We start from the raw sequence: 27,949 nt of genomic DNA, 5'->3' as shown, positions 1-27,949 counted from the left end.
TTGTAGTTATTTGACTTTCGTGATTAAGAGAGCCCTGAAGCAAAGAGACCTTTCATCTGGGTCCCTGGTCAGGAGATCCATAATTCTTTCTCCTGACTCAATGGTTGTTCTAGGTAGGAACCAGAACCACTTGCTGGAAGCCTGCCTTGACTTATTTGAATCGATTACTGCTTTTCTTTCTTTTCCATTCTAAGCTATTATGTTTTTATGGTACTAAGCAGATTTTCTTGAAAACTACTAGAAAACTGCCTGCTACCTGAAAGCAGCAACTCTTTTCTTCTCTCCTATATTTTACGCCACCCCAATGCTTCTCCTATGCAGCTTTGTCATCTAAGTTATTTCCCTGAGGCAAAATTTCCCCATTCTTTCAGCTCCCCTCCTCCCAGATTGAGAAATTCTAGGCTTGCCCTGGACTTCTCTCTTGTAGTCTCTGGGTTTTTTTCCTTTCTTTTTCTTTTCCATCAGGCACCAAGTCCGGAGTTTGCAGGGCTCTGATGTCTGCTCGTGGATCACTGATTGACCAGGCTGAAGCCAGCGGGTCCTTTAGATCCTGAGGGATAATAGAGCAGGCAGCATTTCCACCCATGCTCTGAGACTCCTCATAATTGTCTCAGTGCTGCACGTACCTATATGGAAAATACAAGTGCACTGTCAGGCTTGGGGTTAATGGTTTCACCTCACGTCTCAGAGGAGCAGAGTCCTAGTGCACCTGTGGAGCCTGAACCAGCTGTACTCCAAGAGGAGCAGAGAAGGGAAGCAATTTCTTACTCCACCCCTTTCAACCACTGGCACTCACAGGCTTGCCACCTGCTCTTGCTCCTGCCAAATGGTACAGAGATGAAATCTTAGAATGAAATTTTTGAACTCAATAAATTGTTAATTAATATCTAGGAGTGGCAGATATATAATGCTTCTCTTTTCACGACAGGTCAAAGATGAAATCTGATTAGGCTTTGGAGGGCGTGGTTTGCCTCTTGAAATTCCTTGCCCGTCTTTAGAAAGCTGTGTTGCTTAGAGCACCCAAAAGTGCCCTTTATCTAACTGAGGGAGGCGCACTTGTCTTCATATATAGAGGCAGGAGCTGGCTTTGGGAAACTCAAACTAGTTCTGCACCATGAGGAAGAAGCAGCTTAAGACGGAGGCAGCGCCACACTGTGAGCTAAGTAAGTAGCCCGGGGAAGCTACCCAGCTGAGCATACCTGAAAGGGTGACAAGTACAGCTCTAAAAATTTTATTTTCTAATTATAATAGAAGTTCCCAAAGGAAAGGTTCTGGTCTGGAGGAACTTCATCAAACCTTTCTGAAACTCCACAGATGTATTTGTAGCGAGAATCTCAGAACTAATTTGTGCATTTTCTTTTTTCTCCAGGAGAAATTCTTTAAGAAAACCAACCTGCTCCAGGAAGCCAAGCCCCCGGCCCCCCCGTCCTTTTTTTTTTGGTCCCCGAGTTTGTTTTTACTTTGCACTTTATTTGGATTTTTCTCTTTGCAGTTCACGCTCCTTTCCTCATTGCTCGGTCTCTCTTACTAATGAAATTTTCTCCTAGCTGTTTTTACGTGAATAAAGAAGCTCGATTACCTTTAATGCTGTAAGCAGTGCGAGGGGTCGGGGAGTGAGGTTGGCGGGAGGATCTAATGTTTTTGGTGGCCGTAAACGACATTGTAGAAAATTACGGTAATTTGTTAGGCCATTTATTCCCTCTTCACCAGTCTAGCAGTCTCATCTTCAGAGCAAAAGATACGGTGGGAGGCTGAAACTGGCGATAGAGTGGGATTGCTTTTGGGTAGGTAGGATAAAGTCTGGGGAGAATCGAGGCAGCTGGGCGAGAAGGAGGAAAACAATTCACTACGGAGGCTTGGGAGGACACCTAAGGCGGTCGAACTGGCTGCACTAGCTGATGTTTCGTGGTTCCTCCCAGGTGTGGGGTGCTCTTGGTGGGGCAGCAGATACTATGATGTGGCTCTGGGGGCGCGAGGAAATGTTCCTGCCAGGTGGCTATCCTTTTTTTTTGAGACAGGGTTTTGCTCTGTCACCCAGGCTGGAGTGAAGTGGCACGATCTTGTCTCACCGCAGCCTCCACCTCCCAGGCCCAAGTGATCCTCCCACCTCAGCTCCCGAGTAGCTGGGACCACAGGCGGGCGCCCTGATGCCTGGCTAATTTTTTTTTTCTTTTTTTGAGACGGAGTTTTCGCTCTTGTTTCCAAGGCTGGAGTGCAATGGCGCGATCTCGGCTCACCGCACCTCCGCCTCCCGGGTTCAAGCGATTCTCCTGCCTCAGCCTCCCGAGTAGCTGGGATTACAGGCACGCGCCACCACGCCCGGCTAATTTTGTATTTTTAGTAGAGACGGTGTTTCTCCATGTTCGTCAGGCTGGTCTCAAACTCCCGACCTCAGGTGATCCGCCCACCTGGGCCTTCCAAAGTGCTGGGAGTACAGGCGTGAGCCACCGCGCCCGGCCTTTGCTTGGCTAATTTTAAAATTTTTTGTAGAGACCGGGTCTCACTATGTTGCCCAGGCTGGTCTCGAACTCTTGGACTCAAGTGATCCTCCCGCCTCGGTCTCTCAAAGTGCTGGGCATTACAAGTGTGAGCCTCCGCGCCTGGCCTGGCTACCCGTTACAGGATAGAGCTATACCTCGTAGCTTGATTGTCAGTACCTAACGTGGCGCCACGGCGAACTAGAGCAGGAATCTTATCTGTCCCCAGATTGCTAGCGGACTGGAGCTCCCCAGTCCAGGGGCTGTGTGGGTCTGGCCAGCGCAAGCGGCAACTATGCAGCATGCAGCTCCCGCCGCGGGCCCCAGGGGCCGCGGCATCCAGACTCCGCGTGGGCGGAGTCTCGGTCTCCGTCGGCGGGCCACGCATCCCGGCCGCTGCGGGGACTCCAGCCAATAGGGATGTGCGGCTGACGTCCTGTCGGCCAATCGCGGGGAGGGGAGGGCGTTGGCCAGCTTGGCGCTGGCTCCCGGAATATGGAGCCCTCGGCGCGGGGGTGGCGTGTCAGGTGGTTACGGAGCTGGTAAGGTGAGGGGAAGGCAAGATCAGGGGTCACGGCATTCCGCTCGCTGGCAGGGAGGGGCGCGGGGCGGCTCGAGGGCCTGTGTCGGGGGTCAGGCTCCGGGGCTAGGATGCGACACCGGCTCTCCGTGCGGGGCTGTGAGGGGAGGTGTGGGCAGGGAGGGCCTCAGGCCCAGAGTCCAGGACTGATGGAGTCGCGCCATTCAGAGAAAGACCCAAAGATGGGGGCAGGGAGGGAACGCCGGAGGTCGCGGGGATCTTGCCCCTTCCCCGCCGCGGCCTAGGACAGATGGCCCAACTCCCAGCTGCACCGGGTGGCGCGCCGGGCCCGTGTTGGGGTGCGCTGACCTGCTTCGACGCCGCGAAAGAGGCCGACGGGCACAGGGCAAGGTCTCTCGCGGCCTCTTCGTCGGCGCCTCCGGGGGCCGGGCTGCTCTTCGGGGCCTCCAGTCGCCCCGCTTCAACAAAGACACATTATAGCCTAACCGACTTCAGGGAGCGCTTTCTGTGTGAATAGCCTGCATACGCGGCTCAGTAGTTGTGCGTAGATTGGTTTTAAGGCTGTTTGTGCAGCTCTCAGGGACCCTCTGGATTCCAGGCTCCAATGAGCAGGGTTTTTCTGCAGGGGGATATTGCACATATGTAAGTGGGCTGGATGGCTCTCCCAGCTGTTCGTTTCATATGTCCCCACTTTTAAAGCTACCGCTTAAATGTGACATCTCTTGCAAAAACAAAAATTATATGGAAGGAGAGTTTGCAAGGGGAGATAGGCTTCTAAAAACTTGCTGGCCTCAATTTTAGTGACTGTTGGTGAAAAATGGAGAAGCTATGTTTACATCGACTTCTGGAACCCGAAGCCCCACCAGTTCGCATGATTTCTTGGCTTTGTAAATCTTTGAGCAAGTTGTTTGCCTCTTTCTTCTTTTGTTCCACGTACTTAAAATGGGGATTGATAATATCAATCTTACAGAGTTGTTGATATGAAATTAGTTAATAAACAACGAAGTACTTAGAACTCTTGATGTGGAGGAGTTTTTGTTGTTGTTACCTTCTTTCCCCTTAACACTTCTAAAGAATTCTAACCTTATTACTTATTCTTAGCTCAGAGTCTCATGACCTATCACCAGTGAACCCGCCGGTCTATACTTTCCATTGACATCATTAACTTTGATCTGAGGGTATAGTGTAGTTATATGTGACTAGAGGATTTCTGCTGCGTGTTTGTTTTATTAAATACGGTTGGAAACTATCATTATACTAGGTCATTTATTGTGATGCCTGTGTTGGGTAAATGAAACCTGAAACCTTCGGCTGTTTATTTTTTCATTGGACAGTATTTCATTGACAGTCTTGCTTGGCCCACGCAGTTTATTTTGGAGCCAGTACTAAAAAGGCCATGATTGCAGCATACTTGGTTTCTCATGTTTCCGGAATGGCAGTGGGACTCGGGAGGGGAATTTCTGGGTAGCCTGGCAGCACTTCTTGTTAAGGAATGGGGAAGCTTCTTATGAATCTAATCTTACTCTAATGTTAGGAAATCAGCAGTGGTCCCTTGGATTACTCTACAAAGCTAGTAGACAGCTTTGGTTCAGTTATGACTCAGTGAAGGTTAGAGAATTATATCTACAAAGTAGGATCTTTTTCTTTCTTTCTTTCTTTCGTTTTTTGATACGGAGTTTCGCTCTTGTTGCCCAGGCTGGAATGTAATGGCGCGATCACGGCTCACTGCAACCTCTGCCTCCCGGGTTCAAGCGATTCTCCTGCCTCAGCCTCTTGATGCCCGGCTAATTTTTTTTGTATTTTTAGTAGTGACGGGGTTTCACCATGTTGGCCAGGCTGGTCTGGAACTCCTGACCTCAAGTGATCCACCTGCATCGGCCTTCCGAAGTGCTGGGATGGCGTGAGCCACCGCGCCCTGCCGGATCTTTCTTGTTTGACTTTCAGTGCTAAGAATTTGGGTGAGTGTTGTTGAGTCAAAGACATCTTTATTCTCTGCCTCCTCGCCATGCACGTACTTACAAATGTTTGCTGACAGATATCTGCCCTTCCTATGGCCTTAAAAAGCCCTCTCATATTCTCGTGGTGCTATCTGGGATACTCCAGTGGAAGACTGCTTTGTTTTCTAATTCTTCCCTTCAAGGAAGCTGCTATTTATACACATAGCATTATTAGGAACTAGTCAGAAAATGAGAAACTTTAAGTTTATGAAAAAAACATTGCTTACTTCAGCTGCATGCTGGCCAAATTTAGTTGAAGTGCAGATGGTATAAGTTTAGTTGTTTAGTTTTGGAATAAGAGAGTTCAAGACTCCCCCGCCGACAAGACAAGGTCTGGCTCTGTAACCCAGGTTGGAGTGCAGTGGCATGATCACAGCTCACTGCAGGGTTGACCTCCCAGGCTCAAGTGATCCTCTTGCCACAGCCTCCCTAGTAGCTGGGAGTGCAAGTGCATGCCACCACCCCTAATTTTTAAAATTTTTTTTGTGGAGATGGAGTCTCACTAGGTTGCCCAGGCTGTCTTGAGCCCCTGGGTGCCAGCCACCGTGCCCAACCAGTTTAATACTTCTTTAGGATTTAAAGTTGGAAGTTGGCCTGGTAAGAGTGAAGGACAATGTCTTTGAAATTTGTTTTTGTCTGAGAGGCATGGGAATGACACCTTTAAAGAACTGAGTGTATTTGAGGCAGAAAGGGAAGTCTGCTGCCCTAATATTGTCATTATTATCATCTCTCTGAGGCGCTGTAGTTTGAGTAAAACATTCTGGGAAAAAGGTAGGGGCATTTGAATGAGCGGAATATAATGAATTAGAAGATGCAGACCATGTCTCACTTACTGGCTGCCATTTATTCTTTATTTTTATTTTTTTGAGACAGGGTCTCGCTCTCTTGCCCAGGCTGGAGTACAGTGGTTCAGTCTTGGTTCACTGCAACCTCCACATTCCAGGCTTAAGCGATCCTCCCACTAGAGCCTCCTGAATTGCTGGGACTACAGGCTTGCACCACCATGCTCAGCTAATTTTTAATTTTTTTGTAGAGTTGAGTTCTCACTATATTGCCCAGGCTGGTCTTGAACTCCTAGGTTCAAGCAATCCTCCTGCCTTGGCCTCCCAAAGTGCTGGGATTACAGGTATGAGCCACTGCGCCCAGCCTTGCCATGTATTATTTTTATAATTTAACAAACATTTATGGAGCAATTTACATTAATTGGCCCCTTGAGACACAAAGAAGAGCCTTCAAGGCATCATCAGGAATATTCTAGATACAATAAAATGACATGTATATAATAAAGTATATTTTAATGAAATCATAATGGAATATAAAACAATTGGCCAGGAATGACCAAAATATATTTATTGCCTAACTTCTGTTCCACTTTTAATTTCAGGTTAAAGTAATTTATATTTTTTGGCATAAGGAACAAATTAGGGTTTTTAGTCTTGTTTTGGTGCTTATTGCCGATAAGTCATTTTGTATCAGGTTTGTGTTTGTTTTGGTCTCATCTGTACTAAGCTGATAGCTGTTAAAACTCCTAGGAAATGAAAGAAGAAAGCTACAAGTTAATTATTAAAACTTTACCAGGTTTCAAAGAGCAGAAAGAGGCTTGTTAAAGGCTGGAGAATCTTGTAGTATATAGTGTCTTAATTTTTCTTTGCTTTTAGGAATAGAAACTTGGAGGACAATATTTACTTAAAGTTGTTAAGGTAAATCTACATCATTTGGGAGTCAATATCCATCATTAGGAAAAATGGGTTGAATGTAATCTAGTGAAAATTCTTCATATTTGCCAGAGAAAAGCTACTTAAGTGTGAGGGCAAAACATATTTTCTGACGCAAGAAGTAGGTATAGGCTGGTTTAATAGGGGATTTTTTTTTTTTTTTTGAAAAAGGTAATTTTTTTTTTTTTTTTTTTAATGGAGACTGGGTTTCTTGCTATGTTGCCCAGGCTGGTCTCAAGCTTTTGGGCTCACGCAATCCTCCTGCCTCGGCCTCCCAAAGTGCTAAGGGATTACAGATGTGAGCCACCATAGCCAGTCTAATAGGGAATTTTCTTATTCCAATAGAAAGGGGTCTTTGAAATTGTTCACAGAGCTTGGCATTGTGTTCCATGATAGAGGTGTCAGATCAGGAGGCCAGGTTTGTCCCCCAAAAGGAAACACACTGCTGTAAACTTCTGGTTAGGAGGAAGTTTAGAGGAAGCTCACACTGAGAGTTGGAAAGAACAAAGACGAAGCTATAGTCACTGGAAGTAAGACTTTAGTGACCCTGACTTGTGAGCATTCAGGGAGATTTGGAAGCTGGTTAAGCCTCAAGAGCGCTGATGGGAGAAGGTGAAGAGTTGTATTTAATGGATACCAGCCCCTTTTAATTCTGATGTCTCTGGTTGATGTGTGATATTTTTGTTTAAAAGATAAGTACTCCTTGACAGCCTGGCCACATTTCTCCCAACTGTTATCGTTTTTGACACCCAGGCAGCTGGTTTCATTATCAGCTGTACTCTTCCTCCCTACATCTTCCTCCCCCCTCCTCTTCTTGCTTCCTAACATTTTCTCCACTTTCTCTTTTTCTTTTTTCTTTATCTTAAGATGGTCTCAATGTCAGGTTTTTCATTCAACTACAAAACAGACTTAAAAGTCCAGCTCAGGTGAGAAACAGCAAACTTGGTGTTAAGTTGAAGTTGTGGTTGTCTTTTTTTTTTTTTTGAGACAGGGTCTCACTATGTCACCCAAGCTAGAGAGCAGTGGTGTGATCTCAGCTCACCGCAACCTCTGCCTCCCAGGCTCTAGCGATTCTCCTGCCTCAGCCTCCCAAGTAGCTGGGATTACAGGCGTGTGCCACTACTGCCTGGCTAATTATTGTATTTTTAGTAGAGATGGGGTTTTGCCATGTTGGCAAGGCTGGTCTTGAACTCCTGACCTCAAATGATCCACCTGCCTCAGCCTCCCAAAGTGCTGGCATTGTGGGTGTGAGCCACTGCGCCTGGCCCGAAATTGTGGTTTTGTAAGTTAAATAGGATGTCTCCAATTTTGAGATTATTACTAGGACACGCAAAGTATGGTTTGGTATCTGTAGGGGATTGGTTCCAGGACCTCACTCACATGCATACCAAAATCCTGGGATGATGCTTAAGTCCCTATAAAATGGCGTAGTATTTGCATTTAACTTATGTACATCATCCCGTATACTTAAAATCACCTCTAGATTAGTTGTATCAATTATGATCCCCCTCTTTTTCTTCTAGACAGGGTCTCTCTTTGTCATCCAGACTGGAGTGTAGTGGTGCAATCATGGTTCGCTGCAGCTTTGACTTCCTGGGCTTAAGGGATCCTCCCACCTTAGCCTCGTGAGTAGTTGGGACTACAGGCGTGTGGCCATCACACATGGCTAATTCTTAAATTTTTTGTAGAGACAATGTCTCACTATGTCGCCCAGGCTGGTCTCAAATTTCTGGACTGCCTCAGCCTCCCAAAGTGCTGGGATTACATGTGTGAGCAACTGCGCTGGGTCTATAATACTTAATACAATGTAATTGCTATGTAAATAATTGTTCTGTATTGTTTAGGGAATAATACCAAGAAAAAATGGTGTATATGTTCAGTGCAGGCACAAGCAACCGTTTTTTTCCCCCAAATCTTTTTGATCTGCATTTGTTTGAAACCACAAATGTGGAACCCAGGGTTACAGAGGCCTAACTGTATCTCAGTGGCCATTATGCCAGAGAGAGAGAGAGACTGGTTCATGTTAAGCGCATTGTATAATAGCAGCTCTGTTTGTACTTTATAAACTGAGTGTGTTTGTGTGGCTTTTGGTTGAAGACATTCTAATATTACCCACTTGAGTAGAGGGGATTAGAGTTTTGAGGCCTTTTTCTAAAACGAATACTTACCACAGGGGCTTTTCACTGTTTACCATGAAGTACACATAATCAGTCTTCAACCTGACTTTTTTTTCTATGTATCATTTTATATCAAATTCATTTTGATAAGAGAAAAACAGGATAAACTTACTCCAGTGTGAAAAATAATACCTCACTTGAGCCCAGGAGTTTGAGACCAGCCTGGGTAACATAGCAAGACCCCACCTTTACAAAAAAAAATAGAAAGCCAGCTGTGGTGGTACATGCCAGTAGTCTCAGCTACTTGGGAACTTGGGAGGCTGAGGTGGGAGGATCACTTGAGCCTGGGATTGTGCAACTGCACTCTAGCCTGGGAGGCTAGAAATATGTAAATAATTGTTCTGTAAGACCCTGTCTCAAAAAATAAAATAAAAAACAATACCAGACTTTACACCTTCAAAAACAATTTGGAAATTCACATGTCTATTCTAAGCTGTTTCTTTCCCCACACCTCGAATGGGAGCAGATTGAGTTTTAGAACTAATTGAGCTGGGCACGGTAGCTCATACCTGTAATCTCAACACTTTGGAAGGCTGAGGTGGATGGATCCTTTGACCCCAGGAGTTCACAACCAGCCTGGGCAACATGGTGAAACCATGTCTCTGCAACAAATACAAAAATTGGCAGGGCATGGCACACGCCTCTAGTCCCAGCTACTTCGGAGGCTGAGGCGGGAGGATCACTTGAGCCTAGGAGGTTGAAGCTACAGTGAGCTGAGACCACGCCACTGCACTCCAGCCTGGGTGACAGAGCAAGACCCTATCTCAAAAAAAAAAAAAAAAAGCTAATTGGATGGATATTTTTGATAGACTCAGAAAATGCTGCTTCTTCATGACCTAGAATGGAAAAATAGAGGAAGAGTAATAATCTCTTATTTTAAAAAAGTGATTAATAACCTTCCTCATTAAAATACACAGGGTTCAGAAAATAATTAGCTCTGTTTGAGCTGCTAGAATATTTCAGAAAGTTTTGTTGACTGTCAGTCATCCAAATGGCAGGAGCCCACCTTCATGAAGAGCGCCTGGTACAACAAGGCGTTGTGTTAATAATACAGTAATGGTTTAGTAGAACTGTCAAGTACTTTGGCCTTGAAGTAGACCATTAGGGAAAAGAGAATTTTAGAAGAATCTAGTAACCTTTTCATTTTCTTTAGGACAAATAGAATTTTTTTAAAAAATCAGAATTCTTTGTTATTCTCTAATAACACTTGGGTGTCGCTAAGCCTTGATCTGTGCACCTAGCAGTTTCTCTTTTGTCACTAGCATGTCTCTGGCACTGAACAGTGCCTGAGGAAGAATGAACTGAACAGTGTCAAGAGGAAGAGGTGGCTTTGCCATGTAGCTTGAGCACATTCTTGCTAGCATTTAGTTCATCAATTACCTCCATGCAGATACCTTTCTGGCTGCTTCTATGAAAGTTTCTTCCTATTTAATGTTGTCTTTGATTTTATTGAGATGAGGAAGGTGATGAAAAAAGGAGGAAAGAATTAAGGGACTGTATTTAAAAACATTCCTCTCTAAACCTTACAATTAATTTTAGGGAGACCTTTTCAGCTGTAAGACTAGTGAAATGGTTTTGAGTACCTTTATTCTCTATAGGGGAATTTTATATGAAAATGAATGATTTCAAACCCGAACTATTTATTTATTTATTTATTTATGACAGACAGGGTCTTGCTCTGTAGCCCAGGCTGGGGTGCCCTGATCACGGCTCACTGCAGCCACAACCTCCCAGGCTCAAGCAGTCTGCCCACCTCAGTCTCCCAAGTAGCACGCACTACCACATCCAGCTAATTTTTGTATTTTTTTTGTAGGGATGGGGTTTTGCTCTGTTGCCCAGGCTGGCATCGAACTCTGCTCGCCTCGGCCTTCCAAAATGCTAGGATTACAGGCTTGAGCCACCGCACTTGGCCCAAACTTTTGTTTTAACCGTAGATTAAAAAAAAATGTTGAAGTTGTATATATTAATACTCAGTATTTCAAACTTTCTTAGGGGCAGTTTTTTTTGTTTGTTTGTTTTTTTTTTTTGAGATGGAGTCTTGCTCTGTTGCCCAGGCTGGAGTGCAGTGGCATGATCTCGGCTCACTGCAACCTCCACTTCCCAGGTTCAAGCGTTTCTCCTGCCTCAGCCTCCCAATAGCCGGGATTACAGGCACCCACTACCACACCCGGCTAATTTTTGTATTTTTAGTAGAGACGGGGTTTCGTCATGTTGGCCAGGCTGGTCTCGAACTCCTGACCTCAAGTGATCCACCCACTTTGGCTTCCCAAAGTGCTGGGATTACAGGTGTGAACCACCCCACCCAGCCAGGGGCAGTTTTTAAAACAGGTTTGGGCTATCCAAATCGTTCTTCCAGAGTTCTTATAAATGCTAAGAGAATATACAGAATTACTGTTAATTAGATGTTTTTAACATAAATTAGAATTTATTATAGCTAGTATGTGTTTTGGGGGATAACTTAATTTTCATATAATTTCAAACTTGCAGAAAAGTTATAAGAGTACTACCAGGGAATGGATGATTTCAAGAAAATGTGGTAAGAGTAATGACAGTGGTAAGCAGTGGGTGCCTTGAGGGAACACGGAGGAGCCACTTAAGCCAAATTAGGGAGTCAGGAATGCTTTCCTGAGAGGGGGTTTTTAATATTTTGCATTTAGGTGGCACTAAGACAAACTAGTAGTAAGTTAGGCTGAAGGCAATAAATACCTGCCAACTAGACAGCTGTAGACTTCTGATTATCTATTCCAAAAGCTTTAACAGAGAGTTCAACTGAACATCCCTAAAATGTTTGTTGAGAAGCTGAGTGAATGTGTATGACCTTGACATTTTTAATAAGGCAAATAATACATGTATCTGGTAAAACTTCTTTTTATGTGCAAAAGGTCTACAGTGTATATTCAGTGAGAGGTTTTCCTTTCACATTACCTCATTTGGGCTCTCCTTCCTTCTCTCAGGGATGGCCTTTATTACCAGTTTTTGGTGTGTCCTTTGGAGATTGTATGTGTACATGTGTGTGTTTTCTCTTTTTTCTTTTTCCTATATACATGATAGCATGCTGCTCAACAAATTGGTTTTTTGACTTGACAACATGTAATATTTTAGAGATTGTTTCCTATCAATACATGATAGATCGTCTTATTTATAGTGGTTGCATGGTATTCTGTCCAATGAATGTGCACAGTTTATTCAACCAGTCCTCTGCTAATATCAAGGTTGTTTACAGTCTTTTCATACTACAAACAATGCTGTGGGAAATATCTTTGTACATATTTCCTTGATGAGTACTTTTTGCTTTTTTTTTTAAAGAATACATTTTTAGGAGTAAAATTGCTAGATCAAAGAATATGTAGACTTTTGAAATTTTAGACAGAAAATAAAATTTTGTTAGCATTTGTATCTGGTAAAACAGTCTTACAACATTTTTTTTTTGAGACAGGGTCTTGCTTTGTCACCCAGGCTGGAATGCAGTGGCCTGATCAACACTCACTGCAGCCTTGACCTCCCAGACTCAGGTGATCCTCCTACCTTAGCCTCCCGGGACTACAGACACCCACCACCACACCCAACTAATTTTTTTTTTTTTTTTGAGACAGAGTTTTGCTCTTGTCACCCAGGCTGGAGTGCAGTGGCACGATCTCAGCTTACTGCAACCTCCGCCTCCTGGGTTCAAGCGATTCTCCTGCCTCAGCCTCCCGAGTAGCTGGGATTACAGGTGTTCACCACCACACCCAGCTAATTTTTTTTTTTTTTTTTGAGACGGAGTCTCGCCCTTCCACCCAGGCTGGAGTGCAATGGTGCGATCTCAACCCACTGCAACCTCTGCCTCCCAGGTTCCAGTGAATCTCCTGCCTCAGTCTCCTGAGTAGCTGGGATTACAGGCATGCGCCACTACGCCGGCTAATTTTTTGTATCTTTAGTAGAGATGGGGTTTCACCATGTTGGCCAGGCTGGTCTCGAGCTCTCGCCCTCATGATCCACCCGCCTCAGCCTCCCAAAGTGCTGGGATTACAGGCGTGAGCCACTGCACCTAGCTTTAATTTTTGTATTATTAGTAGAGATGGGGTTTCACAATATTGGCCAGGCTGGTCTCGAACTCCTGACCTCAGGTGATCCACCTGCCTCAGCCTCCGAAAGTGCTGGGATTACAGGTGTGAGCCACCGTGTCCGGCCTCTACCTAGCTAATTTTTGTATATTTTGTAGAGATGGGGTTTCGCTATGTTGCCCAGGCTGGTCTTGAACTCGTGGGCTTAAGCAGTCTGCTTGCCTTGGCCTCCCAAAGTGTTAGGATTACAGGCATGAGCCACTACAGCCAGCCAGTCTTACAACTTTTGTTAGAGAATGGGATAAAATAGGCTGGGAATGGTGGCTCACGCCTGTAATCCCAGCACTTTGGGAGGCTGAGGCGGGCGGATCATGAGGTCAGGAGATCGAGACCATCCTGGCCAACACGGTAAAACCCCGTCTTTACTAAAAATACAAAAATTAGCCAGGCGTGGTGGCATGCGCCTGTAATCCCAGCTACTAGGGAGGCTGAGGCAGGATAATGGGATAAAATAATCATATTACATTTAACCATGAGTGCCATTTTTTTTTCTGTCAATTGCTGTTCGATAGGAAGAAACTTAATGGGTTTAAGAAAAGGTGACACTTTATGGTTAGGGGTGAGCTAGAATACCAAAGCAGTATTAATCGTAATTGTGATGATTATTTATCAAAGTATTGCTGGGTTGATTCTAGTTGCTTGTGTCCTAACTCTGGATCTTTTCCTTAATGTGACGAAGTAACTGAAACACCCTGGTGCTACAGCCCTGGAGAGCAAAACTGTCTTAATATTAACTTACTGCTTCCATATGGGTCATAAATTTTCATGGAGACTTAAATGCTATGCATAACCGGCCTGGCCCTTTCTATTGCCTCCCTAGTGGTTTTTTTTTTTTTTTTAATTATTTAATTATTTATTTTTTATGAGATGGAGTCTTGCTCTGTTGCCCAGGCTGGAGTGCAGTGGCGCAATCTCGGCTCACTGCAACCTCCACCTCCCAGGTTTAAGCGATTCTCCCGCCTCAGCCTCCTGAGTAGCTGGGATTACAGGCATGCACCACTATGCCTGACTAATTTTGTATTTTTAGTAGAGGCGGGGTTTCTCCATGTTGGTCAGGCTGGTCTTCAACTCCCGACCTCAGGTGATCCGCCTGCCTCAGCCTCCCAAAGTGCTGGGATTACAGGTGTGAGCCACTGCGCCCGGCCCCTCCCTAGTTTTATTATTCTTATTACTTTTTTAATGAGACGGAGTCTTGCTCTGTTGCCCAGGCTGGAGTGCAGTGGTGCAATATTGGCTCACTGCAACCTCCGCCTCCCGGGTTCAAGTGATTCTCCTGCCTCAGCTTTCCGAGTAGCTGGGATTACAGGCATGTGCCACCACGCTGGCTAACTTTTGAATTTTTAGTAGAGACGGGGTTTCACCATGTTGACCAGGCTGGTCTCGAACTCCTGACCTCAGGTGATCTGCCTGCCTCAGCCTCCCGAAGTGATGAGATTACAGGTGTGAGCCACCGTGGCTGACCTCTTTTATTTTATTTTATTTTATTTTTGAGACGGAGTTTTACTCTGTCACCCAGGCTGGAGTGCAGTGGCACGATCTCGGCTCACTGCAACCTCCACCTCCTGGGTTCAAACGATTCTCCTGCTTCTGCCACCCTAGTAGTTGGAATTACAGGCACCTGCCACCACGCCAGGCTAATGTTTGTATTTTTAGTAGAGACGGGGTTTCACCCACGTTGGCCAGGCTGGTCTTGAATTTCTGACCTCAGGTGATCCGCCCACTTCAGCCTCCCAAAGTGGTGGGATTAGATATGTGAGCCACCTTGTCTGACCCCAAGTTTTATTCTGTAGAAACTGTAATGAAACAGGTAGTTTGTTGACTAAAAACTTTGTTGAAAAGGCTGGAGACTGGAATCTAGAATTTGTTTTCTTTCTTGAAATAATTCATTCTTGAGATTTCAGATAGAAGATGAAACTTTTTGTATTTGAACGGCTCTGTATGTACTTGGTATAGGAATGAACTTAGAATATCACTAATAATTATTTAAAATTTTATCATGAAATATTTCTGTCTAAAAATATTTGCAGACTACAATCTTGGGAAGATCACACTATTACCTTAATTGTTAGCTTTTAAAATATAACTTAAAAGCCTATTTTGATGCTTGCTTCGGCAGCACGTATACTAAATTGGAACAATCAAGAGAAGATTAGCATGGCCTCTCTGCACATGGATGACATGCAAATTTGTGAAGTGTTCCATATTAAAAGAAAAATTTTTGGCCAGGGGCAGTGGCTCATGCCTATAATCCCAGCACTTTGGGAGGCCGTGGTGGGTGGATCACCTGAGGTCAGGAGTTTGAGACCAGCCTGGCCAACGTGGCAAAACCCCATCTCTACTAAAAATAGAAAAATTAGCTGGGTGTGGTGGCACGTGCCTGTAATCCCAGCTACTTGGGAGGCTGAGGTAGGAGAATCGCTTGAACCCAGGAGGCGGAGGTTGCAGTGAGCCAAGATCGCGCACCACTGCACTCCAGCCTGAGTGACAGTGAGACTCCATCTCAAAAAAAAATAAAAACTTTTAAGGCCTGTTTTGCCTATTTTGGATAAAAATCTTCCTCAGATGTAGACGAGACATTTCTGTGTCTTCTTTTTCTTCTTCTTTTTTAGACAAGGCCTCGCTGTGTCACCCAAGCTGGAGTGCAGTGGTGTGATCATGGCTCACCGCAGCCTTAACCCCCGGGCTCAAGCAGTTCTCCTAGTTCAGTCTCCCAAGTAGCTGGCACCACAGACATGCATTACCACGCCCAGCTGATTTTCCAGTGCCTTAAACAGGATATTAATCATCATTACAAAAGTGATTTACAGCCTGGCCAACATGATGAAACCCTGTCTCTACTGAAAAAAAAAAAAATACAAAAATTAGCCGGGCTCGGTGGTGGACGCCTGTAATCTTAGCTACTTCGGAGGCTGAACCCGAAGGAGTTCAAGCAGGAGAATCACTTGAACCCGGGAAGCAGAGGTTGTAGCGAGCCGAGATCGTGCCATTGCACTCCAGCCTAGGTGACAAGAGTGAAACTCTGTCTCAAAAAAAAAAGCAATTTAATTCATTCACCTCATTTTGATCAGGGCTACAATTGGAAACTTGAGTTATTATACTTGTAGTAATATTCTCAGAACTGATTGACGCATAAGGAAGAACTGTTTGCCTCATACCAAATAGCCCAAGACTAATTGATGTACTTGAGTTTTTTGATTCCTCAGTGTGCCAAGTTCCTCTTTTCCTGGAAGAGCTATGCATAGTTCCAGATCTGATTTGTGGTTTACAATTTATTGTGGGTTAAGACAATCTGATAACATTAGTTTGTTAGAATTATATGTAAAACAAAAGTAAAAAGGCTTTGCCGGGAATGAAGGGGCTGTGCTGTGATTGGAATCCAAGTGAGTACTGCTACTCTGAGTGGTCAAATATTTAAATCCCATTTAGGTGAGGTGCTATTGTAATTGATTGAAAGAGGGGTTGAATTTAGTCAGTATTATTGGGGGCTGTTCGCTGATGTTTAGTCATCTGGTGGCTTAAAACCTGACAGGAGAGACATGGCTAGTTGTCCGTTATAATATAATACTTGGCATTGGTGACTCTAGAGAGGAAGGATTATGTTTTCCAAATTAGCAGGTGGTGGTATATATCCCCCAGAAGACAGATGAAACCTAAAAAGAAAAGAAAAGCTCCTTTCTGGTCTGAATTCTGTAATTCTATAAGTACAGAATATGTTGGTAGATAGAAAGATTACCCAAAACCCGAAAAAGCAAGTAGAAGATTGTTCATGTAGGAACAACATATAAGGGACAAGGGTGGAAAAAAGACTAGATTTAAGCAGTAAAAGATCATTAAGCGAGGCTTCATCACTTCTTCAGTAGGATAGTTATTATTGGGATTCAAAGAGGGGCTTATCAATGAATACTATGTTGTCCTTCCCCTTCTAACTTTGAAATCAACTGAGAAGTAGATAAGAAGAAGATTGAAACTTTTTTTTTTAATAGCCTTATTGGTGAGGCTCAATGGAGAATATGCCATAGATCTGTGCCCAAGTGAGCTTGCTAAAATCCTCCCTCCCAATTAAACTTAACAGGATGATGGACATCTGGAACTTCCACCCCACCCCCGACTCCACCCACCCCACTGCAGGTTGCTTAGTACAGGACCTGTAGACAAAGGCTGGCATCCCACACGCTATGCTTAATCCTGCTAGTGCTTCAGCTCTCTTGGAGAGCTTGGGAGGGGCTGGGCCACGGGTGACTACTTTCTTCTAGTTGTCAGAGGGTTGAGGAATGAGGTCTAGAACATTATGGCTGTAGACTTTACTTTCTTAGGAAGATTTGAGGCTGCCAAATAGTGGCCCTCCACTACCAGTATGCTTGTATGGTGCTTTTTCCCACCCTTTCTAGAAAATTGAACCATGAGCTTAAATTACATATTTTAGACCAAAGAGAATTACAGATTTCTGTCCTTAAAAACTCATAAAATAGGCTGGGCGTGGTGGCTCATGCCTGTAATCCCAGCACTTTGGGAAGTGGGGTGGGCGGATCATGAGGTCAGGACTTTGAGACCAGCCTGGCCAACATGGTGAAACCCTGTCTCTACTAAAAATACAAAAATTAGCTGGGCATGGTGGCACACGCCTGTAATCTCAGCTACTCTGGAGGCTGAGGCAGGGGAATTGCTTGAACCCGGGAGGCGGAGGTTGCAACGAGCTGAGATCGTGCCACTGCACTCCAGCCTGGACAACAGAGTGAGACTCCATCTCAAAAAAAAAAAAAAAAAAACAACTCATAAAATAGGGGGAAATGTGTCTGGCTTCAGACACTTGGGATAATTTGGAGGCAAATGCAGAGAATGGATACTTGCCTAGCAGCCTCTGTGTAGATGCTTATTAAAAAAGTATTTGCCTGGCCAGGTGCGTTGGCTCATGCCTATAATCCCAGCACTATGGGAGGCTGAGGCGGGTGGATCATGAGGTCAGCAGATTGAGACCATCCTGGCTAACACGGCGAAACCCTGTCTCTACTAAAAATACAAAAAATTAGCTGGGCGTGGTGGCGGGCACCTGTAATCCCAGCTACTCGGGAGGCTGAGGCAGGAGAATCACTTGAACCCAGGAGGCAGAGGTTGCAGTGAGCTGAGATTGCATCACTGCACTCCAGCCTGGGCGACAGAGCAAGACTCCGACTCAAAGATGCAAAAAAAAAAAAAAAAAGGTATTTGCCGTCTCACTAAAATACCTCCTGTTCAATTTGTCCACCACTCCCTGCCATCCGTGAAGGGTTTCACAGTGAAAACCAGAAAGCCTGCTAGACACATTCTAAAAGAGCTGTAACACTTCAATTTGGTTTTGAAGTCTTGCCAGCAAAATCTTGACTAAGACTTTTCTTTTTTTGTTAAATATCTGTCAGTCATATTCTGAAAACTAATTATTTTCAAGGTTACCTAATTCAGTAGAAGAATTACTCTTTTCATAGTAAGGATTCAGTCATACAGAGTAACAAACTGCTGGTTCTGAACTTGTTAGTTTGTTCTTGCTAATTCTTCTCCCTCACTTTTCTCCTTTCCAGAATCATATTCTAAGAACTCAGCCACTCAGGTATCCACCATGGTGCTGGGTCCTGAACAGAAGATGTCAGATGGTAATTTACCGCTTTGTGTTATTGTCTAATTTTATTTGTAATTAGGTTGATGTTGGTAACAGAAATTTATCATATTTTTCCTCTTGTCATCATCTATCATCATCTATTCTAACAACTCCATTCAAAAGTCACCATCTGGTGACTTAGGCTGTAAATGAAAATGGATTTTTTTTTTTTTTTGAGGTGGAGTCTCATTCTGTCGCCCAGGTTGGAGTACAGTGGCACAATCTCGGCTCACTGCAACCTCCGCCTCCTGGGTTCAAGTGATTCTCCTGCTTCAGCCTCCCGAGTAGCTGGGACTAAAGGCACACGCCACGATGCCCGGCTAATTTTTGTATTTTTAGTAGAGACAGGATTTCGCCATGTTGGCCAGGCTGTTTTCAAATGCCTGACCTCAAGTGATCTGCCCGTCTCAGCCTCCCAAAGTGCTGGGATTACAAGCATGAGCTACCGCGCCCATCCTGAAAACAGAATGGTTTTTTTTTTTTTTTTTCGAGGCGGAGTTTTGCTGTAGTTGCCTAGGCTAGTGTTCAGTGGCATGGTCTCGGCTCACTGCAACCTCCGCCTCCCAGGTTCAAGGGATTCTTCTGCCTCAGCATCACAAGCACCTGGAATTACAGGCACCTGCCACCACACCCGGCTAATGTTTTTGTATTTTTAGTAGAGATGGGGTTTTGCTATGTTGGTCATGCTGGTCTTGAACTCCTGACCTCAGGTGATCCACCCGTCTCGGCCTCCCAAAATGCTGGGATTACAGGTGTGAGCCACTGTGCCCGGCCCTGAAAACAGATTTTTAACCAGAGACCTGCTTCATATCTTTTTTACAATTCTGAGTTGAGCCAAGGTTAGCTGAAATTTGGTTTCTGGCAGTAATGCTTGCAAGGGCAATGTTATTCCCAGACCCAGGATAAAAACCTCTGGAGTGTTTTGGCTGCTCATGATGCTTCCTGGTGTTTCAGATGTGTATGGAGCAGTAAAACACAGGGCGAGTACCTTACGCTCTGTATTTGATTGGAGCTTCTTGAGTGCTTTGACTATTCCTTCCTAAATCTGAGCTTCTTTGGAATTCCTGTTCCTTTTCTATAAATTTCTTCAGTAATTCAAATTTGCTTAATTAAGATGATATGAGTCAGCTCCCTATGGAAAGAAAGCTCTTATTTGTTTAAATTAGAGGTTGTAAGGATTTATTGGAAACACAGAGATTAGAGCTTTGTGATTCAAAATAGCCATTTGATGGCTGAAGCAAACTAGGCTCTGTGTATTTCTGGCAGGGTATCCCTTTTCTCCCAGACCTTCTGCTTCCCAGTATTTAAGATTGACTGCAAAATGCAGAACTCAGGGAAACGCTGATATCAGTCTGAGATGAGCCCTGCCATCACGAGGGTGCCAGTACCCCGTGACCAGCGGCACTTTACTGCAAGCCTTAGTCAGAGTACAAAGGGTTCCTGCTTGGCAGTTTTGCTGCAGCTTCAGAGTTTAGCCTGAACTGTGGCAGGATTTTGTAACTTGCACATTTTTTGAAAAGTCTGACGGAGGTATAATGTCCAAGGTCGATTCTTTGAGTAAGTCCTACCAAATATAGGAGGTGGGGAGGACATTTCGCTAGACGGGCCTAGTTCTTTTCTTTTAAAAGCTAGGATTTTAGGTTACCAGGAGCTGGTCTGGGAATGTAATATTTTGAGCCCATATGTCAGTGTTTTTAGAGGAAAATGAAATGGCTCTAAAAATTCCCAAGTAGGAGTAGAAGTGTGGAAGTAGGAAAACCATTGTGAGTTAAAACTGATCTAGAGAATTGAGTGACGGGGGGAGGGGGAGGGAGATAACTTTTTTAGTGTAGGCTAAGTTTTTTACTTCCTGAATTTTTAACCATGTGAATGTATTACTTATTCTAAAATGTACATTAAAAATAAACTATTCAAAATAAATTGAGCTAGAGTCAGGTTGGTCTCTTGTGCATTTAGATATTAAACTTTAATTTCAGTATACTAAGGATGAATTGTTAGTGTATTTTGTTCATTTTTTACTAATTTATTTTCAAATCTGTTAATTCAGACAGTGTTTCTGGAGATCATGGGGAGTCTGCCAGTCTTGGTACCATCAACCCTGCCTATAGTAATCCCTCTCTTCCACAGTCCCCTGGGGACTCAGAGGAGTACTTCGCCACTTACTTTAATGAGAAGATCTCCATTCCTGAGGAGGAGGTTAGTATCAGGTCCTTGGAGGAGAACACTATTGTCTGGGGAAAACCTGTGAGTGAAAGATCTGCTGGATGGCTCAAGTTCAGCAGCCTCAGGTCTAATTTTGGCTGGCAATCTCTGAAGACTGTATATATATATATATACACATACACACACACACACACACACACACACCTATCTATATCTATCTATCTCTGTCTATCTGTCTGTCTGTCTATCCATCTATCTATCTATCTATCTATCTATCTATCTATCTATCTGTCTATCTATCTATCTTTTTTACAGACAGGGTCTTGCTCTGTCATCTAGGCTCCAGTGCACAACCATAGCCCACTGTAGCCTTGAATTCCTGGGGTCAAGTGATTCTCCCACTTCAGCCTCCCCAGTAGCTGGGACTATAGATGGCATGCCACCATGCCAGGCTCATTATTTTTATTTTTATTTTTAGAGACAGGGCCTCACTATGTTGCCCAGGCTGGTCTTGAACTCCTGGCCTCAAGCTGTCCTTCCTCTTGTTTGTTGATGAAAAAGAGTCAAACTCTGGCTGCCCAGGCTCACACCTGTAACCCCAGCACTTTGGGAGGCTAAGGCAGGAGGATCACTTGAGCCCAGGAGTTCAAGACCAGCCTGGCCAATATGGCGAAACCCTGTCTCTACAACAAATACAAAAATTAGCTGGGCATGGTGGTATGCACCTGTAGTCCCAGCTACTCGGGAGGCTGAGGTGGGAGGATCACTTGAGCCCAGGAGGCAGAAGTTGCAGTGAGCCAAGATCATGCGATGGCACTCCACTTTGGGTAACAGAATGAGACCTCCTCACAAAAACGAAAACCAAAACAAAACAGGCTGGGCGCAGTGGCTCACACCTGTAATCCCAGCACTTTGGGAGGCCGAGACGGGCAGATCACCTGAGGTTAGGAGTTCAAGACCAGCTTGATTAACATGGTGAAACCCTGTCTTTACTAAAGATACAAAAGTTAGCTGGGCGTAGTGGTGGGTGCCTGTAATCCCAGCTACTTGGGAGACTGAGGCAGGAGAATCACTTGAACCTGGGAGGCAGAGGCTGCAGTGAGCCAAGATCGCGCCACTGCACTCCGGCCTGAGCGACAGAGTGAGACTCTGTCTCAAAACAAACAAACAAACAAAAAAGAGTCAAACTCTGTAAAATGTTTAAAGAGGTTTATTCTGAGCCAAATATGAGTGACCAAGGCCCGTGACACAGCCCCAGGAAGTCCCGAGAACATGTGCCCAAGGTGGTTGGGATACAGCTTGATTTTATACGTTTTAGGAGTCAGAAGTTACAGGCAGACATCAGCCAATATATGTAAGATGTATATTGGTTCCATCAGGAAAGGTGGGACAACTTGAAGTGGGGAGGGGGCACCTTTCAGGTCAAAGGTGGATTTAAAGATTTTCTGATTGGAAATTGATTGAGGCTGGGTGCAGTGGATCATGCATGTAATCCCAGCACTTTGGGAGGCTGAGGCGGGTGGATTACTTGAGCCCAGGAGTTCGAGACCAACCAGCTTGGGCAACGTGATGAGACCTTGTCTCCAAGTGAAAAAATAAAATAAAATTAGTTGGGTGTGGTGGTGCACACCTGTGGTCCCAGGTACTTTGGAGGCTGAAGTGGGAGGATTGCTTAAGCCCAGGAGTTCAAGACCAGCCTGGGCAACATGGCAAAACCCCGTCTCTACAAAAATAAAAATAAATAAAAAAAGAAATTGGTTGAAAGAGTTATTTTCTAAAGACCAGGTCTAAAATGAGGGGCTATGGAGTGTCTAAAATGAGGGGTTGTGAAGACCAAGATTTTTATTATGTAGGTGAAGCCTCTAGGTAACAAGCTTCAGAGAAAATAGATGTAAATGTCTTTTATCAGACTTAAAAAGGTACCAGACTCCTAGTTAATTCTCTCCTGGATCAGGAAAAGACCTGAAAAGGGAAGGAGATTCTCTACATATTCTAGGTTTTGCTCATAAGAGACAGCTTTGCAGGGTCATTTCAAAATATACAAATAAATACATCTTGGAGTAAAATACTTTGATTTCTTTCAGGGCCTGTTATCTGTCATGTGATGCTATGCTAGAGTCAGGTTGGAATTTGGCATGTTATTGCTACAAGGAATCTGTTTTGTCAGTTTTAAGATCTCTGGTTTTTGTTTGTTTGTTTGTTTTTGAGATGGAGTTTCACTCTTGTCACCCAGGCTAGAGTACAATGGTGCAATCCTGGCTCACCACAACCTCCTCCTCCCGCGTGCAAGTGATTCTCCTGCCTCAGCCTCCCGAGTAGCTGGGATTACAGGCATGTGCCATTACGCCCACCTAATTTTGTATTTTTAGTAGAGACAGGGTTTCTCCATGTTGGTCAGACTGGCCTCGAACTCCCAACCTCAGGTGATCCGCCCGCCTCGGCCTCCCAAAGTGCTGGGATTACATGTGTGAACCACTGTGCCTGGCCAAGATCTCTGTTTTAATGCTGGTCATTTTTGTCTGAATTCCAAAGGGAAGGGGGTATAATGAGGTTTGTCTGACCCCTTCCTCCCATCATGGCCTGAACTAGTTTTTCAGGTTTTCTTTGGAATGCCCTTGGTCAACAAGAGGATCCATTCAGTTGGTTGGGGGAGCTTAGAATTTTATTTTTGTTTGCTCTCCTCAGTGTCCCGAGTAGTTGGACTATAGGCACACACCACACAGCACCACACCTGGCTTGTTTCCTTTTTAAAATGGTGGCTCTTGTCCTTTTTGGGAAGTGTTTGGGCACAGAGGTACTGATACTGTTATTCTGGTTTTAGAATAAGAGGCTGATGGAACCTGCGGGTAAGGGAAGGGCTTTGACTTGGACAGAGCAGTGGCCGGCTTCTTAATAAAAAGTGGGTAAGATGGAAGTGAAACTTGGACACATGCAATATCTGACATAGTAAATCCTTTTTTCTTGTGAGGCTGGATTTTGTTGCTTCATATGTGATAACAGATCAATTATATCAGTAGTTCAATGGTGATGTTCAGTTTAATCTCTTTTCCTCTCTTGTACAGTACTCTTGTTTTAGCTTTCGTAAACTCTGGGCTTTCACCGGACCAGGCTTTCTAATGAGCATTGCCTACCTGGATCCAGGAAATATTGAATCCGATTTGCAGTCTGGAGCAGTGGCTGGATTTAAGGTGAACATCTAGTCCTACCCCTGTCCTTTTAAGCACACAATACACTCTCACATCCTTTTCTCCGCCCTGCATGTTGGATAGTAGCCTCAGGGGCTACATGCAGATACTTCATTGGCAGTGGCTCTTATGTGTAAAGTACTTTCCATTTGGTCTTATTTTTATCCACATAGTTTCCTTGAACAAAGGAGAAACTACATATAGGAGAAACTGAGGCTCAGAAAGGTACAAGGTGACTTAGCAGGTCATGTGCAAAATCTGTTATAGAACTCAAGTCATTTGATTCTTGACCTGGGCTCTTTTCTGAATTCAGCATTTACCACTCATGTTGCCAAACAACTGAACAAACAAACAAACAAAAACTCAGTTGTTCAATGAGTGTTACAGGAGATTTTGTTCTTCTTAGTTGCTCTGGATCCTTCTGTTGGCCACCCTTGTGGGGCTGCTGCTCCAGCGGCTTGCAGCTAGACTGGGAGTGGTCACTGGGCTGCATCTTGCTGAAGTATGTCACCGTCAGTATCCCAAGGTGAGCAATGTATTGTCCTGTTTGTCTCTCACCCATGCCATAGGAATCTGTGTGTCTGGCAGTATGTGCTGGCCTCATTCTGTAGTGAGACAGTCAAGGACTTGGGGGTCAGTGGCCCTGAAGACGGATGGTACCAACGGAAATACTGTAGCTCCTCCTGCTGCCAGTCCATGTTTTCCCCCTCCTTCAAAATCTAACTTGAGACTCGCATTTCCTAGAAGGTTTTCTTAGAAAAACTGTGTTACCATTCACTCTGGCTTCCAGTGTCTAGCAATGCCCAGCCCAAGGGGAGGAGGATACTCTCTCTGAGCACTTTTATTCATACCTCCACGTTACTCCATCAGTTTGCATTTTATATATGTTCTTTTTTTGTTTCACTTTGCCATCACTTTGAAAAAGTAATTTTTTTTCCTTTTACTACAAACTATATGTAGCAGGATCTTTGGATTTGCTAATAATTATTTTTCAGTTTCCCCTCCCCCCGGGAGCTACACTGTCCTCTGCAGCTTCTTCTGGACATTTTGGGCCTTTCTTACCGTTGCCTAAGGCAAGAATGAACACTATGTCTGGAAGATATTTTTAACTTACCTTTGTCTTTTGTTTTGTTTCTTTTCCTGGGTGTGAGCAAAAAGTATCCTTATCTGCTTTTCAAAAAAATAAAAAAATCTTGATAATATCCCCATTTACTCTGATGTGATTATTACACATTTTATGCCTACATCAAAATATCCCATATGCCCCATAATATATACACCTACTATGTACCCATAAAATTTTTAAAAAACAAAACCTTGGTAATTTATAATCCTTCTAGCTTCTTTTTCTTTCTTTCTTTTTATTTTTTGAGATGGAGTTTCACTCTGTCACCCATGGCGACAGTGATGTGATCGTGGCTCACTGCAGCCTTGACCTCCCAGGCTCAAGCGATTCTTCTACCTCAGCCTCCCAAGTAGCTGGGACTGCAGGCGAGCATGACCACACCCAGCTAATTAAAATTTTTTTTTTTTTTTTTTGTGGAGATGAGGTATTGCTATGTTGTCTAGGCTGGTCTCAAACTCCTGGGCTCAGGCAGTCCTCCCACCACAGCTTCTCAAAGTTCTGGGACAACAGGCATGAGCCACTGCACCAAGCCTAGCTTCTCTTTCTTCATACCTGTTAATAGTTACTTATTTTGTAATAATAATTTTATATATATATATATATATATATATATATATATATATATTTTTTTTTTTTTTTTTTTTTTTGAGACAGAATCTCACTCTGTTGCCCAGGCTGGAGTTCAGTGGTGTGATCTCGGCTCACTGCAGCCTCTGCCTCTTGCAGTGAAGCAATTCCAGTGATTCTCCTGCCTCAGCCTCCTGACTAGCTTGGATTACAGGCACATGCCACCATGCCTGGCTAATTTTTGTATTTTTAGTAGAGATGAGGTTTCACCATGTTGGTCAGGCTGGTCTTGAACTCCTGGCCTTAGGTGATCTGCCAGCCTTGGCCTCCCAAAGTGCTGGGATTACAGGCATGAGCCACCGTGCCTAGCCTGCTTTTTTGTTTGTTTGTTTGTTTGTTTTTTTGAGATGGAGTTTCACTCTTTCACCCAGGCTGGAGTGCAGTGGCGTGATCTCAGCTCACTGCAACTTCTGCCTTCGGTTTCAAGCGATTCTCCTGCCTCAGCGTCCCGAGTAGCTGGGATTACAGGTGCCTGCCACCATGCCTGGCTAATTTTTGTATTTTTAGTAGAGACGGGGTTTCACCATGTTGGCCAGGCTGGTCTCGGACTCCTGACCTTGTGATCCGCCCACCTCAGCCTTCCAAAGTGCTGGGATTACAGACGTGAGCCACTGCGCTTGGCCTTGTTTTGGTATTTTTGAGATGGAGTCTCGCTCTGTTGCCCAGCCTGGAGTGCAGTGGCGTGATCTCAGCTCACCACAACATCTGCCTCTCGGGTTCAAGCTATTCTCCTGCCTCAGCCTCCTGAGTAGCTGGGACTACAGGCGTGCACCACCACGCCTGGCCAATTTTTGTATTTTTAGTAGAGATGAGGTTTCACTATGTTGGCCAGGCTGGTCTCAAACTCCTGACCTTGTGATCTGCCCGTCTTGGCCTCCCAAAATGCTGGGATTACAGGCGTGAGCTACTGCGCCTGGCCCTGCTTTTTTTTTTTTTTTTTTTGAGACCAAGTCTCACTTTGTCACCCAGGCTCGGGTACAGTGGTGTGATCTTGGCTTACTGTAACCTCAACCTCCCAGGTTCAAGCGATTCTCCTGTCTCAGCTTCCTGAGTAGCTGGGATTACAGGTGCGCACCACCATACCCAGCTAATTTTTGTATTTTTAGTAGAGACAGGGTTTTACCATGTTGGCCAGGCTGATCTCAAACTCCAGACCTCAAGTGATCCACTTGCCTCAGCCTCTCAAAGTGCTGGGATTACAGATGTGAGATACTGTGCCTGGCCTGTTGTTTTTTTGAGATAGGATCTTGCTCTATTACCCAGACTAGAGTTCAGTGGCACAATCATGGCTCACTATACCCTTGACCTCCCAGGCGCAAGCAGCCTTGCTACCTCTGTGTCTTGAATAGCTGGGACCACAGGCGTGCACCATGATACCCAGCTATTTTTAAAATTTTTTGTAGAGACAGGGTTTTGCCATGTTGCCCAGGCTGGGCTTGAACTCCTGGGCTCAAGTAATCCTCCCACCTCTGCCTCCCAAAGTTCAGGGATTATAGGTGGGAGCTACCATGGGTGACCTGACAAAGTTTTTGGATGCTAGCTATCTGGAGGTGTTTTTTTCTGGCTTCAGTGAGTCAGCATAACTAAATTTGATTTTCAGCTGTATTGTTTGGCCAGGTAAGTTTCTGACTTTGTTATATGCCACCCAGTTCCAACCATCTTCCCTTGAGTCCTTTTGCATACCTGGGCATTATTATTACATTAAAGGTGACTCCAACCTTTTCTGTTGTTGTGGTGGTGGTTTGTTGAGACAGTCTTGCTCTGTCTGTTGCCCACTCTGGAGTGCAGTGGCATGATCATAGCTCACTGCAGCCTTGACCACTGGGGCTCAGGCTGTCCTCCTGCCTCAGCCTCCCAAGTAGTTGGGACTACAGGCATATGCCATCAGGCCTGAATACTTTTGTACTTTTTTTTTTCCTTTAATTTTTATTTTAAGTTTGGAGATGGATACATGTGAAGGTTTTTTTTTCTTTCTTTTTTTTTTTTGTGAAAGCAAGTTTATTAAGAACGTAAAGGAATAAAGAAAGGCTATTCTGTAGGCAGAGCAGTCACATGTGAAGGTTTGTTACATAGATAAACACGTGTCATGGGGGTTTGTTCTACATATTATTACATCACCCCGATATTAAGCCCAATACACAATAGTTACCTTTTCTGCTTCTCTCTCTCCTTCCACCCTCCCCCATCAAGTAGACCCCAGTGTCTGTTG

The 27,949-nt window shown here is 44.5% G+C and overlaps 1 protein-coding gene and 2 non-coding genes across 8 annotated transcripts in view; 2 read left to right on the top strand and 1 right to left on the bottom strand.

The window, feature by feature from the left end:
- SLC11A2 (solute carrier family 11 member 2) overlaps positions 1-27,949 on the top strand; it is a 71,241-nt gene that overhangs the window by 21,719 nt on the left and 21,573 nt on the right. Inside the window, exons 1-6 of one of the 6 annotated variants that reach the window (XM_063646941.1) lie at positions 434-829; positions 929-1,163; positions 18,563-18,634; positions 20,687-20,835; positions 23,865-23,990; positions 24,394-24,513. In XM_063646941.1, coding sequence (XP_063503011.1) covers positions 1,115-1,163; positions 18,563-18,634; positions 20,687-20,835; positions 23,865-23,990; positions 24,394-24,513 — 516 coding nt within the window. In that variant the 5' untranslated portion in view covers positions 434-829; positions 929-1,114. Of the gene's footprint in view, positions 1-433; positions 830-928; positions 1,164-2,916; positions 3,025-4,713; positions 4,977-18,562; positions 18,635-20,686; positions 20,836-23,864; positions 23,991-24,393; positions 24,514-27,949 lie in introns of those variants that run through there. The other 5 variants (XM_054442832.2, XM_054442829.2, XM_054442828.2 and 2 more) reach the window with 5 other exon arrangements.
- Positions 15,112-15,218, top strand: LOC129011005 (U6 spliceosomal RNA). The gene has a single exon (XR_008493151.1). It is a non-coding gene; the product is annotated as a U6 spliceosomal RNA (small nuclear RNA).
- LOC129011039 (U7 small nuclear RNA) lies at positions 18,271-18,332 on the bottom strand. The gene has a single exon (XR_008493173.1). It is a non-coding gene; the product is annotated as a U7 small nuclear RNA (small nuclear RNA).

The sequence above is a fragment of the Pongo pygmaeus genome, chromosome 10, assembly GCF_028885625.2.
Source record: "Pongo pygmaeus isolate AG05252 chromosome 10, NHGRI_mPonPyg2-v2.0_pri, whole genome shotgun sequence".
NCBI lineage: Eukaryota > Metazoa > Chordata > Mammalia > Primates > Hominidae > Pongo > Pongo pygmaeus.
This window is presented reverse-complemented; position numbering and strand designations above follow the sequence as displayed.